This window comes from Abramis brama (assembly GCF_963993115.1).
Source record: "Abramis brama genome assembly, chromosome: 2".
NCBI classification, from domain to species: Eukaryota; Metazoa; Chordata; class Actinopteri; order Cypriniformes; family Leuciscidae; genus Abramis; species Abramis brama.
In genome coordinates, this window is record NC_139964.1 from 5,866,019 (window position 1) to 5,880,770 (window position 14,752).

Below are 14,752 nucleotides of genomic sequence, written 5' to 3' on the forward strand. Positions count from 1 at the left end.
TCAGACTTTTAGTCGACTGATACTTGACTAGACTAAAAACAGTATGAACGTGACTAAAACTAATAAAAACTAAAATGACAGCTTGACACAAAGACTAGACTAAAACTAAAATTAAAACAGGCCGTCAAAAACAACACTACTGATTACATTTCTTTTTGTACATTTGGGTTATAGAATGTAGGGCTGTTGCGTGAAGGAATTTCCCATGCGGTAATTTTGAGTGGCTCAATAGCGCAACATGCAGTATTTACCATTTATATATTTGGACTTATTTATATAGCAATACATAAATATAAATAAGTGTTACGATGTCTTCAGCATGCACAAAAATCAAGGACATTTTCTCTAACGATGTAACCAGAACTAAACAGCGTCTCTGCGCATTGAAAGGCTGTCACTCAGTGCACAGTTACATTGTTACAACAACGTATTGCCTTTGAGTCATTAAACTGTACATGTACAAACACGTTCAAAAACGCTGATTCATTAAAAGATAGATGTAATGAAACTAGGTGTTAATTATTTTTAACTTTAAGCTCTACTTTTCAAAGCTGAGCTGGCCAGCAATTAGGGCTGGGTATCGTTCAAAAAAATTAGATACCGATACCTTGATTTCGATACCGGTTCCTGACGATACTTTTTTCGATACCAATTTTATGAAATCCATTTTAACAAGATTACATAACACATTACCTCAGAAAAACTTTGGTTTTATTTTTTCAGTTTGACTCATGCTCCTTAGCCAGTGCACAAAGGAACAATTTTTTTTTTTTATAAAGAGCTCGTGCTCACCAAAGCTAAATTTGTTTGATCAAAAATACTGTAAAACTTGTAACATTGTGAAATAGTATTACAATTTAAAATCTTATTTGAATATATTTCAAAATGTAATTTATTCCTGTGATGTCAAAGCTGAATTTTCAAAATCATTACTAGTGTCACAGGATCCTTCAGAAATATGAAAACAGTTTGCTGCTTAATATTTTGGAAACTATGATAAATGTTTTCATGATTCTTTGATGAATAAAATTTTCAAAAGAACAGCATTTATTTGAAACAGAAATCTTTTGTAACATTACATTACATTGTTTTAATGTCACGATTTTAATCACTTTAATGCATCCTTACTGAAAAAGAATTCTGACTAACCAACACATTTTTGAACGGCAGTGTACATTCAGTAGGTCATTATTTCAATATAAACACTGTCAGACTGATCAACAAGGTATCTCTTCATTTACCAGTCGAAGACGGAGCAACTTTCTGCCATTATGTTTACTCCGCGCACTGTCAAGGGCTTCATCATATCTGTCGCGGTACCGGTCTTTGCAGCAATTATTTTATCGCAAATACTGCATCGCGCGCTGTTGGCATTGAGCCTGGAGAAATGTAGTCACACTTTTGATCGACTTTTCCACATATTTAGGGTATTGTGTGTGTGTGTGCTCGCGTCTCATGAGTATGTGCGCGGAGAGTTTGTGTGTGTGTGCTCAAGTCTCATATGAGTATGTGCGCGGAGAGTTTGTGTGTGCTCGCATCTCATATGAGTATATGCGTAGAAAGTTTGTGCGTGCGCGTCTCATACCCACATAGCAACATTGTGTCGGCCCAGATCCGGCCCACATCTGGCACACGTGGAAAGATGATCTGGCCCACATGCAGCATGGATCTACGGCACTTGAGTGGCCCACTCCTGTTTGCCAGATCTGGGCCACAAGCAGGCCATAGCAATGCCACATGTCAGCCAAGAGCAAATAAATAAACCAGAACTGGACCTTATCTGAGCCACAAAGTCTGTGTATATTAAATATGAAGTCATCTCAGCCTTAATAAGTTAACAAAAAGAATCACTGAAAGAAAGAAGAGAACAGAAAAAAGAGACAAGCAGAAACACAAGAACTACAACTGACTTCAGACACAGCCTCAGATGAAATCAACTGAAGAGAAAAGAAGACATTAAATCTGTGAAGATCTCAGCAGAGGAGGATTAAACAACTCCACAAACAGCATTACCAGCTTCATTTATTACTAACCAGACTGACTTTATTTCTGTCAGACGTCTACAGAAGTTTTTATTGAGAATTAACAGAGTTTAACTCTAATCTGTTTCATTTGAAGTCACCATAACAGTGATGAGTGCTTCCATTAGTTGGGCTCTTAACTCTTATTATATCTATTGTCTTCTTTGGCCGCTGTGACAGTGTGTTTGTCAAACACATTTGCAGCAGCAAAGAAAGCTAAAGTGAAATGAGATCAGGTGATGATGGTTACCTGTTGATGGTTTTATAATCATCATGAAATAACCTTTTTCACTGATGTCTTTGGAATCTAACAATTGTTTTGTTCCATTAATATATTCTCATCACAAACCCTGTTACTGCAGCGTGAGATTTAGCAATATTATAACAATCAGTTAGAAGACTTTAACAAACATGAGCACAAAAAATGAAGCAATGGTGACACACAGAGATATGAGAAATCAGCACATGAATCTCAACAATGGTGACAATATTTTTTTTTAAATAAACAGAATAATTCAGAACATCACTGAAAAGCTACTAAATGTCACAACAAAAACAACAGCAAAAAAATAAAAGCAAATATTTAGAATCAAACAAAATTATAGAACAATTCAGCTGCATAATTTATTCATGTTGCAATGCATGCTGGGAGTTTTGTACTATGATGGTACCCAGCATGCATTGCAGCAAGGTACTTTTGATTGTCACCATTGTTGAGATTCATACGTTGATTATTGATGTCTGTGTTTGTCATCGAACAGTAATGTTTCATGCTCATGTTTGTTAAAGTCTGCTAACTGATTGTAATAATATGTTACGTATGTATGCAGATGTATGTAATGTGAATATATTAGTTGAACAACATAATTTTTAGATTTCAAAGACAGCAGTGAAGCAGGTTATTTCATGATGATTATAAAACCATCAACAGGTAACCATCATCACCTAATCTCATTTCACTTTAGCTTTCTTTGCTGCTGCAAATGTGTTTGACAAACACACTGTCACAGTGGCCAAAGAAGACAAAAGATATAATACGAGTTAAGAGCCCAACTAATGGAAGCACTCATCACTGTTATGGTGACTTCAAATGAAACACAGAGTTAAACTCTGTTAATTCTCAATAAAAACTTCTGTAGACGTCTGACAGAAATAAAGTCAGTCTGGTTAGTAATAAGTGAAGCTGGTAATGCTGTTTGTGGAGTTGTTTAATCCTCCTCTGCTGAGATCTGCACAGATTTAATGTCTTCTTTTCTCTTCAGTTGATTTCCTCTAAGGCTGTGTCTGAAGTCAGTTATAGATCTTGTGTTTCTGCTCCTCTCTTTTTCTGTTCTCTTCTTTCCTTCAGTGATTCTGCTTGTTAACAGGCTTATTAAGGCTGAGATGACTTCATATTTAATATACACAGACTTTGTGGCTCAGATAAGGTCCAGTTCTGGTTTATTTCTTTGCTCTTGGCTGAGATGTGGCATTGCTATGGCCTGCTTGTGGCCCAGATCTGGCAAACAGGAGTGGGCCACTCAAGTGCCGAAGATCCACGCTGCATGTGGGCCAGATCATCTTTCCACGTGTGCCAGATGTGGGCCGGATCTGGGCCGACACAATGTTGCTATGTGGGTATGAGTATGTTTTAGGTGTGTCGTTGTGCATTTCATATGTATTTGTTTGAGCACTGACGTTGACGAGTTAACCCCTTAGGTATCGAAATCTGGTACCAAACAAGAAGTCATTTTTCGATACTCAATAGTATCGAGGCAATTCGGTCGGTACCTAAAAAGTATCGAACTCGGTAACCCAGCCCTACCAGCAATGCGTCGCATGGGCAACGCTGAAGCTGATGCTTCATGTAATAGAGACCAATGGCATTGATTCAGTGCGTGACTCACTGATTTATTTTCTTGCGGCTTCCTCACGCTGTGAAATGCCGTTTATGGTAAATAACCTTAAACATTAAAAGAACGATACAATATTTCTCTTTCCTTGGACACAACAACCTTTTTAACATATATATGACTTGACCTCAAAGTCAGATGCAGGTAATCGCACGTGCTCAGTCGATCTCTCCCATTCACTGTCTGATTCAAGAACTGTCTGTCTGTTACAAATGACCATGATAAACAGTCTTGTTATCATTGTTAACTTATTTAACATTCAAATCAAATCAAATCAAATCAAGTATATTTGTATAGCGCTTTTCACAATACAGATTGTATCAAAGCAGCTTCACAGTATTAAAATAAAATAATACAACAAAGTTTGTTTCTAGTGGAATTTATTGATTGATAGAATAAAATTAAATATCCCCAAAATATCCCCAACTGAGCAAGCCAAAGGCAACAGTGGCAAGGAACCGAAAAAACTCCATCAAGCGGCCTAATGGTGTCCTAAAACTCCATCAGGTGACCTAATGGAGAAAAAAAAAACCTTGGGAGAACCCAGGCTCAGTCGGGGGCCAGTTCTCCTCTGGCATTTATGAACTAGAGGCCGGATTGTAGTTTGAAACTGTGAGATTAACAATATTATATGAATGCCTGGCTGAAAAGATGCGTCTTTAATCTAGTTTTAAACTGGGAGAGTGAGTCCGAGCAACGAACAGTATCAGGAAGGCTATTCCAGAGTTTTGGAGCCAAATGTGAAAATGCTCTCCCTCCTTTGGTGGATCTGGATATCCTAGGTATGACCAAAAGCCTTGAATTTATTGATCTTAAAGAGCGCGATGGATTATAGGGTGATAGAAGATCCGTTAAATAGACTGGAGCTAAGCCGTTTAGGGCTTTATAAGTCAGTAGCAATACCTTGTAATTAATACGGAACTTTATAGGTAACCAATGTAGTGATGATAAAATCGGTGTTATATGATCATATTTTCTTGATCTAGTAAGAACTCTAGCGGCTGCATTTTGGACTAACTGTAGCTTGTTTATTGAGGATGCAGGACAACCGGCTAATAAAGCATTACAGTAATCTAGTCTCGAGGTCATGAATGCATGAACTAACTTTTCTGCATCAGAAACTGATAGCATATTACGTAGCTTAGCAATGTTTCTAAGGTGGAAAAAGGCTGTTTTTGTAACATACGAAATATGATTTTCAAAAGACAGGTTACAATCGAGTATAACACCCAGGTCTTTTACTGTAGAGGATAAAGTAACAGGACATCCTACGATGTCAAAGTTGTATTGTGAGAGGTTCTGTGGGCGGTTTTTTGAACCGATAAGTATTACCTCTGTCTTGTCTGGATTTAATAATAGAAAATTACGCGTCATCCAATCTTTTATATCTTTAACACACTCTGTCAATTTGGATAATTTAGCGTTTTCATCCGGCCGTGATGAAATATATATTTGAGTGCCATCAGCATAACAATGGAAACTAATTCCATGTTTCCTTATAATATTTCCAAGTGGCAGCATATATATTGAGAATAATAGAGGGCCCAACACAGATCCCTGCGGCACTCCATAGTTTACTGGAATTATGATCGATTTTTCTCCATTTAAATAGACAAAATGGTAGCGGTCAGATAAGTATGATCTAAACCAGCTTAATGCTTGTCCTTGAACACCAGTATAATTTTGTAGTCGATCTAAGAGTATTGTATGATCTATAGTATCGAACGCAGCACTTAGATCAAGTAAAACTAGTATTGAGAAACAGCCTTGGTCAGAAGCTAAAAGTAAATCATTTGTGATTTTAACGAGCGCAGTTTCAGTGCTATGATGCGGCCTGAATCCTGACTGAAACTTTTCATAGATATCATTTTCTTGCAAGAAAGAGCCCAGTTGAGCGGACACAACTTTTTCTAGTATTTTAGACATAAAAGGTAGATTTGAAATGGGTCTATCATTTGCTAGCTTATGCGGGTCTAATTGTGGTTTCTTAATGAGAGGTTTTATCACTGCCAGTTTAAATGTTCTTGGAACATGACCTAAAGATAAAGATGAGTTAATAATATTGAGGAGAGGCTCTTCTACTACAGGTAACACTTCTTTGAGTAGTTTAGTTGGTATAGGATCTAATAAACATGTTGTTGTTTTAGATGAAGTGATAAGTTTATTTAACTCTTTTTGTTCTATAGTTGTAAAGCACTGTAATTGTTCTTGCGGGGTATTCGTGTGTATTCGTGTGTATTCAATACACACGAATTTCAAAACAAGAACGGTATAGCCTTATGAAAAAAGAAAACACGAATATCGCTTACTTGCGTTCCTCTGCGGTTAGCTTGTCAGAAGCGCGGTACTGCAATATTGCAGTTATCGCGACAGCCCTAATAGAATGTATTATATTGTTTTATTATTATACGTTTTTAGGGTCAACGTGAAAGAAACAGACGTAGTATTGGTTTTAACTTTTTTTTCTTCACAAATTGTATGAAAACTGCGGAACTTCACCTGATTGAATCAAAGCTTTTAGGCTGTTGAATCATTCAAAAGAAACGAGTCGGTGATGTCTGTTTTCATTTACTAACTATCTATTGTTCTTATTTGTCACTCATCTTTCTGAAACAAACTACGAAGAGAACTTTATAATTTATCAGTACAATTTTCTCTTTGAATCAGAACGCATTTGTCAACTATTTGCTCTCCTGTTGCACCATTTCCTCTCTCCAGTAGATGATCCTTGCTTCTGATTTAATTAGGCCCTACCGAATACTATAACTGGGTGTAGCATGTCAAGTCGCATTGCGCGCTACATGCTACACTGTGTTGTGGTAAAACTTTTTCTTTGGATGACGTAAAATTTCCTTATCCAAAGCTGCTTAATTGATGTTACAAGTAAATATAATGTTTTATCTGCATACATGACTGTCTTAAACAACTTCCTTGAGGCACACCACATTACAACTCTTTCACATCTGAATAACTTCCATTATAAATGCACATGGTCACATGAGACCGTTAACTTTTAAACCAATGTAGAGTATGATAAGTAAATTTGTAACATTTCAGTTTATCCAGCAATAATTTATAATCCAGTACATCAAAAGCTGAGCTAAAATCTAACAAAACTGCTCCTACATTATTGTCATCAATCAATGCTCTCTCAATATCAATGCTAAAAATTAGAGAAAAATTTAATTTCCGCCATGATAAATGTTCCACCATTTTGAATCTTGTCAAAAACCTACTTTTGCTAACAAGTCCTAGGTTTTTCGCCCGATTGGAAGCAAACCAGTGCAGAAATGTATAGAAAAGCCTATAAATCCTAAGCAAAAAACTCAAAAATTAGTGGGCATATGTAATATAACAGTAAAAAAGCATGCAACATTATTATGAAGATCGGAACATAGGTGGCACCATTACTGTTAAAAAACAATGAAAACCATATATTTCCTATGGTAAATTGCCTGTATTGGCTGTAAATGGACTTTTCCATCTATGATGTCAGTGGTTAAAAGCTTGCTAAATAAAACTTAATGTCTTTTGATGCTTATGTGCTTAAAGGCCTTAAAGGCACAATATGTTTTTTTTTTTGCTTTAAAAATATAAAAAATCACTATATCTATGTTATATATTTTTTAAAGTTGTGTATTTACATGATCCCGACAGTTCCAATTAACTTCTAAATCCAGAGAAATTAATATTTTAATTCGAAGACACGGACCGTGTCTTTATTTCCGTTATGTCGCAGTCAATGGCGTCATATCCGCGTTGTCCCTGGTTTCCGCTCGTGCTGCCATGGTAACCAGAGCTATGAACCAGAGCCCTCTGATAGTAACCAAGACGACAGACGTGGATCACTGTAGTTCGCAATGTCTATCTGCACGCTGTTGTTGTTTCGTTCAAACATTATGGACCATGGCAAGCAGACTTTGGATAAGAAAGGAGAACTAAAACGAGAATCAATATCAGCGCTGTGTTTTCGAGATGCCGAGAGCTCCCATATATAAACGAGAGCTCCACGTCCGAGACTTCGACCGCTCCTACATGTACTTTATTAAACAGGTGAGCACATTTACATAAAACTAATCAATGTTATATAGTTCAACAATGATAAAATGTCAGAATATGATCTGTATGTTATTCTAATGTTGATCTAGCTTAACGTTACTGCTAACGTTAGTCTCATACAGACAAACTAACACATAAGTTACATTTCAACACATTCAAATGCAGTTTAGTGTGATAGTGTAATGTTAGACCAAGTGAAACAGTGCTGCATTACCTCACAAGTTTAATTTGTCTAATAAACTGACCTGTGAGTAACTTAGTGATTCTGCGTGTAGTTCGGTAGAATGAATTGTCCATATTCATTTTATATCCGCGGGACTCGCGTCGCGTTTGGAGCGGTTTGGAGCTGATAGCTGTCTCTTAGCAATCCCGAACTGCTTCATATCATAGTCATGACAAAAACATCGATGTATTCAGTCATCCATAAACATTATTAGATCGGTCGGCTTGACGTTGACGACAAGATCCATAATTCTTAGCAAATGTTGCGTCATCAAACTACGCCTTTGTTATTGTAAATAGGTTAGCGACCCCTAGTGGAGAAAAAATCCCATACTGTACGTTTAAATGCTTGAACCCCGATAAATGCTGCTTGCAGCTTTAATTTTTATTATTTTTTTATTAATGCCAAAGTATCAAAAATATAACTTACATAGCAAAAATGTAGGCTACAAATTACATACAACGGAATAAAGAAAGCAAAGCAGCATATATATATATATATATATATATGCTGCTATGTATATATGTGTGTGTTTATATATATATATACATATAGCCTGTACATATGCTCATAATAAAATAAAATAAACAGAACAGAAAGCTTTAATGAAATAAATAAAAAAGTTAAAACAAGATGCAAAATGCTTTGGATGTATTTTTGGACCTCTCTTCTAAAAACAATGAATAAGGGATTCTGCTGAGTGTGAATTTACTGCGGTGAATGGGAAGTTTTGCAAGGAACAATAATAGATTAATAATAAAAATACTCATAAAATTTAGCTTTTGAAAAGGTTTAAATCAGATATTAACACAAGTTGTTCTTTTTGTGGTGCCCCTAATGAAACTGCTCTTCATATCTTCTGGGATTTTCCTCACACACAGTTATTTTGGGTTGAATTTTCTAATTGTATTAAGTGCAATGTGTTTCCGGATTTCTCTTTGCTTTTTAAGGATTTACTGTTTGGTTTCTTTAATATACAAAAAGCTAAATTTAATGAGTATTTTATTATTAAGCTATTATTGTTTCTTGCAAAATTTCACATTCACCGTAGTAAATTCACTCAGCAGAATCCCTTATTCATTGTTTTTAGAAGAGAGGTCCAACAATACATCCAAAGCATTTTGTTATCTAAGAATCTTAAAGCTCTTAAGACAATAAACTTGTTTCAACTTTTTTATTTCATTACAGCTTTCTGTTCTGTATTTAATTTTTATGAGCATATGTACAGGCTATATGTATATATATGCTGCTTTGCTTTCTTTATTCCATTGTATGTATTTTGTAAATTTTTGCTGTGTAAGTTATATTTTTAATACCTTGGCATTAATAAAAAAAAATACTTAAGCATGCGCGAACGCACGGAACACAGTCTAAGCACATACACGCTTACTTTAAGCAAAGAGGAGAGATTCGCGATTGCACTGAACACGTTTTAAGTGCAGGCATTTTCTCTGAGCGAGCCCAGAGAAAATTCTTACAAGAGAGAGATTCGCACTCGGCGCATTATATTAATGTACTTTCACCCTACAATAATGCGCTCTCGACATTTGACAGGAAAATAACGCCATATGTGTGTGTGCTCTCCGCTGTGTGTGCTCTCCTCTGTGTGTGTGTGCTCTCCGCTGTGTGTGTGTTCTCCTCTGTGTGTGTGTGCTCTCCGCTGTGTGTGTGTGCTCTCCGCTGTGTGTGTGTTCTCCGCTGTGTGTGTGTTCTCCGCTGTGTGTGCTCTCCTCTGTGTGTGTGTGCTCTCCGCTGTGTGTGTGTTCTCCTCTGTGTGTGTGTGCTCTCCGCTGTGTGTGTGTGCTCTCCGCTGTGTGTGTGTTCTCCGCTGTGTGTGTGTTCTCCTCTGTGTGTGTGTGCTCTCCGCTGTGTGTGTGTGCTCTCCGCTGTGTGTGCTCTCCGCTGTGTGTGTGCTCTCCGCTGTGTGTGTGTTCTCCGCTGTGTGTGTGTTCTCCGCTGTGTGTGTGCTCTCCGCTGTGTGTGTGTTCTCCGCTGTGTGTGTGTTCTCCGATGTGTGTGTGTTCTCCGCTGTGTGTGTGTGCTCTCCACTGTGTGTGCTCTCCGCTGTGTGTGTGTGTGTGTTCTCCTCTGTGTGTGTGTGTGCTCTCCGCTGTGTGTGTGTTCTCCTCTGTGTGTGTGTGCTCTCCGCTGTGTGTGTTCTCCGCTGTGTGTGTGTGCTCTCCGCTGTGTGTGTGTTCTCCGCTGTGTGTGTGTTCTCCGCTGTGTGTGTGTGTGTGCTCTCCGCTGTGTGTGTGTTCTCCGCTGTGTGTGTGCTCTCCGCTGTGTGTGCTCTCCGCTGTGTGTGTGCTCTCCGCTGTGTGTGTGTTCTCCGCTGTGTGTGTGCTCTCCGCTGTGTGTGTGTTCTCCGCTGTGTGTGTGTTCTCCGCTGTGTGTGTGTGCTCTCCGCTGTGTGTGTGCTCTCCGCTGTGTGTGTTCTCCTCTGTGTGTGTGTGCTCTCCGCTGTGTGTGTGTTCTCCGCTGTGTGTGTGTTCTCCTCTGTGTGTGTGTGCTCTCCGCTGTGTGTGTGTTCTCCGCTGTGTGTGTGTTCTCCTCTGTGTGTGTGTGCTCTCCGCTGTGTGTGTGTTCTCCGCTGTGTGTGTGTGCTCTCCGCTGTGTGTGTGCTCTCCGCTGTGTGTGTGTTCTCCGCTGTGTGTGTGTGTTCTCCGCTGTGTGTGTGTGCTCTCCGCTGTGTGTGTGCTCTCCGCTGTGTGTGTGCTCTCCGCTGTGTGTGTGTGCTCTCCGCTGTGTGTGTGCTCTCCGCTGTGTGTGTGTGCTCTCCGCTGTGTGTGTGTTCTCCTCTGTGTGTGTGTGCTCTCCGCTGTGTGTGTGTTCTCCTCTGTGTGTGTGTGCTCTCCGCTGTGTGTGTGTGCTCTCCGCTGTGTGTGTGTTCTCCTCTGTGTGTGTGTGCTCTCCGCTGTGTGTGTTCTCCTCTGTGTGTGTGTGCTCTCCGCTGTGTGTGTGTTCTCCGATGTGTGTGTGTTCTCCGATGTGTGTGTGTTCTCCGCTGTGTGTGCTCTCCGCTGTGTGTGTGCTCTCCGCTGTGTGTGTGCTCTCCGCTGTGTGTGTGTTCTCCTCTGTGTGTGTGCTCTCCGCTGTGTGTGTGTTCTCCTCTGTGTGTGTGTGCTCTCCGCTGTGTGTGTGTTCTCCTCTGTGTGTGTGTGCTCTCCGCTGTGTGTGTGTTCTCCGCTGTGTGTGTGTGTGTGCTCTCCACTGTGTGTGTGTTCTCCGCTGTGTGTGTGTGCTCTCCGCTGTGTGTGTGTGTGCTCTCCGCTGTGTGTGTGTGTGCTCTCCGCTGTGTGTGTGTTCTCCGCTGTGTGTGTGTGCTCTCCGCTGTGTGTGTGTGCTCTCCGCTGTGTGTGTGCTCTCCGCTGTGTGTGTGCTCTCCGCTGTGTGTGCTCTCCGCTGTGTGTGTGTTCTCCTCTGTGTGTGTGTGCTCTCCGCTGTGTGTGTGTTCTCCGCTGTGTGTGTGTGCTCTCCGCTGTGTGTGTGTTCTTCGCTTTGTGTGTGTGTGCTCTCCGCTGTGTGTGTGCTCTCCACTGTGTGTGTGTGTGTGTGTGCTCTCCACTGTGTGTGAAACACTGAACACCATCAAGGTGACATCAAATTTCTGTTGAAGTTTTTTTTTTTTGGTTTATTTAAATTAGCATATTTTACTTTAATTTAATGGTTTTTGTGTGTAGAGAGAAATTGCTCATTCTAAGGTAATAAAACATAATGGTTCATTAAGTGAGGTCTTTATACACCACTGAAAACACAGTTATATTTATGATATTGCATTTCTGTCTGATTTAACAGTCTGATTCACTTCTGTTTAAGTATATGCCTGTGTAGGGACTAATTACATGCTTGATTAGTTGAGTAAAGTGTTCTTTATTTCTATTAAAAGTATATTACACATTCATTACGAGTGTTTTCGAAACACACAAACCATATACCATAATTATATTTGAGTAAAATGTATATGCTCAGTAATTTCACGTTGTCTATTGTGTACTATAATGTATTTTACTGGTAGAGTAAGTATTTTATTCTGACACACACACACACATCTATCAAATGGTACAGAGCGGCATTTCCCAAAAGCATGTAGAGACCATTGGTGTCTTCTGGGAAGTGCAGCCCTGATCTGTAGCCTCCATACATTAGAAAACACTCAGAAAATAAGCCAATAGAGACACAGTGTGTAACATTACCAGGTGAGATGGTCACTGGTGTGACAGTTGTAGGGCTGGTGTTAATGCTGCCAGTGTCTGAAAGTTTGGATGAATAGTGATTAATGAACAGAAACACAAATATCATGAGTGTGTAGAAAGAGCTCATGTGAATATAATTACCTGCACAGTATGCTGAAGAGGACACAGTCGGACTAACCAGCTCATAGACATAATAATTGCCTAGACAGGCTTTGACTTTAATGGGAAAAGACCCATAATAGCAGCAGTAATTGTTCCAGTTACTGCAGACACTTCGAGTGACGACTCCATCTGTTTCTGTTGGGTGTCCACCTCGTATCCACAGTGGGATAAGAGTGCCACAGCTGTACTCAGCAACACACGTGTCTGGGATATGAGCGCTCAGGCCGTTAATGAAGAGACGATACCAGCCGCTCCAGGAGACATAGTCATAGTTTCTGACTGAAGCACGTGTATTATTGATGGATCTCCATGTATTGTCCAGCACAGTGTAGGTGTAGCAGGGGTCTGCAGAGAGATTAATTTATGAACATATATTAAGAAATTAACAAGTTTCTGAAAAACATGTTTTATTACAAAATGTAACCAAAAGTGCAGCTTTAGACATTACTTTTTCTTCTTCTTCTTCTTCTTCTTCTTCTGCTAATTAAGAGCGATTCATTTCGATCCACAATTTTTTCAAATGCATTTATAGGATTATTTAAACATCAATGCGTCTTAAATAAATTTTAAAAAATCTTTTAAATTGGAGGTAAACATGTTACATACCAGTATAATCATGTACATATTATTATTATTACTATTTTTTAAGATTTTATTTCCAGTTTCTTGGTCTAAAAATCATAAACTAATATTAAACTAACAATCTGACATTCAGTTTCCTCAATATTTCATATGCAAATAAAAAAAAAAATGATTTTACTAAATCTTTTTTTTTACAGAAAATAACTTTATTTTACAGTGTAGTGTCCTCAGCAACACTGTATCAGTGGTTTGACCGGGTCTGACTCTAGACTAGCACTATTGAGAGAGAGACAGAGATCTGTCGTTCACTGAGTGACAGTCAGTGTTTGAGCTGAGAAGAGATCAGACACGAGGCGCTCAGAAAAGTGTCACTAAAGCTCAGGATGGACAGATTCGACACATGCGCACTGCGACTGCACCAGTCCTATAGAGGGCAGTGTAGTCATGACTCGTGTCAGCTACAGGACCCCTGCTCTGAGGACAAAGACTGTGTGTGTGTGCTCTCCACTGTGTGTGTGTATGTGCTCTTCACTTTGTGTGTGTGTGCTCTCCGCTGTGTGTGTGTGTGTGTGTGTGTGTGTGTGCTCTCCACTGTGTGTGAAACACTGAACACCATCAAGGTGACATAATATTTCTGTTGAAGTTTTTTTTTTTTGGTTTATTTAAATTAGCATATTTTACTTTAAAGGGACTGTAAGTGGGAATTTCTCCCATCTAGTGGTGAAATTGTATTTTGCAATCAAACGAATAATGCTCTCCAGCGTCTCACTTTTTCAAATGCGCGTTGCATCTACGGTAGCCATTATGTACCAAAAAGCTATGATAGGATTTCTTATAATAGCACTTCGAGTTTTCCTTCGGGTGAACAGGTTTGTTATTTAAAACAAACTGAAGCTTGAAACAACGAAAAAAAGAATGTTACAGTATGAATTACTGACTGTGAAAAACATTAACTAAGGTAGTAATAAAGCCTTCTTTACTCATTATATTTTTTGAAGTACGTGCATTGTTAGCTATCATCATCATCAGAGCCTTCTCTAACGTTACTTTACTCAATAGCTGCTATTCATCAAAGAGCCTGTTTAACTTTTACTATAAATGTTCTTCTGTCTATATAATAAAGTACTTCTCTATATAATAAAAAACTTATATAGTTTTTTATTATATAAATATTATATTATTATTTTTCTGTCTATATAATAAAAACCTTCTCTAATGTTACTTTACTCAATAGCTGCTATTCATCAAAGAGCCTGTTTAACTATAAATGTTCTTCTGTCTATATAATAAAGTTCACAACCAAGCAGTGAAAAAAAAGCTTGTAATTAAGACCGTAACATTGACTTACCTGTCGAGAAGAAAGCAGGCGACTTCAGCGTCTCTTTTGAAAGCTTTCTCCTGCATTAGCTATCCCGACATTAACCCTTGTTTTTGTAATCTCCGGTCACGTTTCCTTTTACGGTCTATTTTGGACTTTTTCGACGACGAGGACTCCTTATCCTGTGACTCAGCATATGTATGAATGAACGGTGTAAATAACCGTACAGTACATCCTTTTAAACTTGCCGCGGCAGTGACAAGCGCCTCTCTCTGCTCTGCTCCTCCGCTTCTGCTGGCTTC

General features: G+C 38.8%; 1 protein-coding gene across 2 annotated transcripts in view; it reads right to left on the bottom strand.

The window, feature by feature from the left end:
* Nucleotides 1-14,752, bottom strand: part of LOC311077544 (uncharacterized protein) — a 471,588-nt gene that overhangs the window by 442,833 nt on the left and 14,003 nt on the right. For both annotated transcript variants that reach the window (XM_084106074.1, XM_084106075.1), the window contains exons 4-5: nucleotides 12,530-12,895; nucleotides 12,389-12,445 (exon numbers count right to left, since the gene is read on the bottom strand). In XM_084106074.1, coding sequence (XP_083962200.1) covers nucleotides 12,389-12,445; nucleotides 12,530-12,895 — 423 coding nt within the window. The remainder of the gene's footprint in view (nucleotides 1-12,388; nucleotides 12,446-12,529; nucleotides 12,896-14,752) is intronic.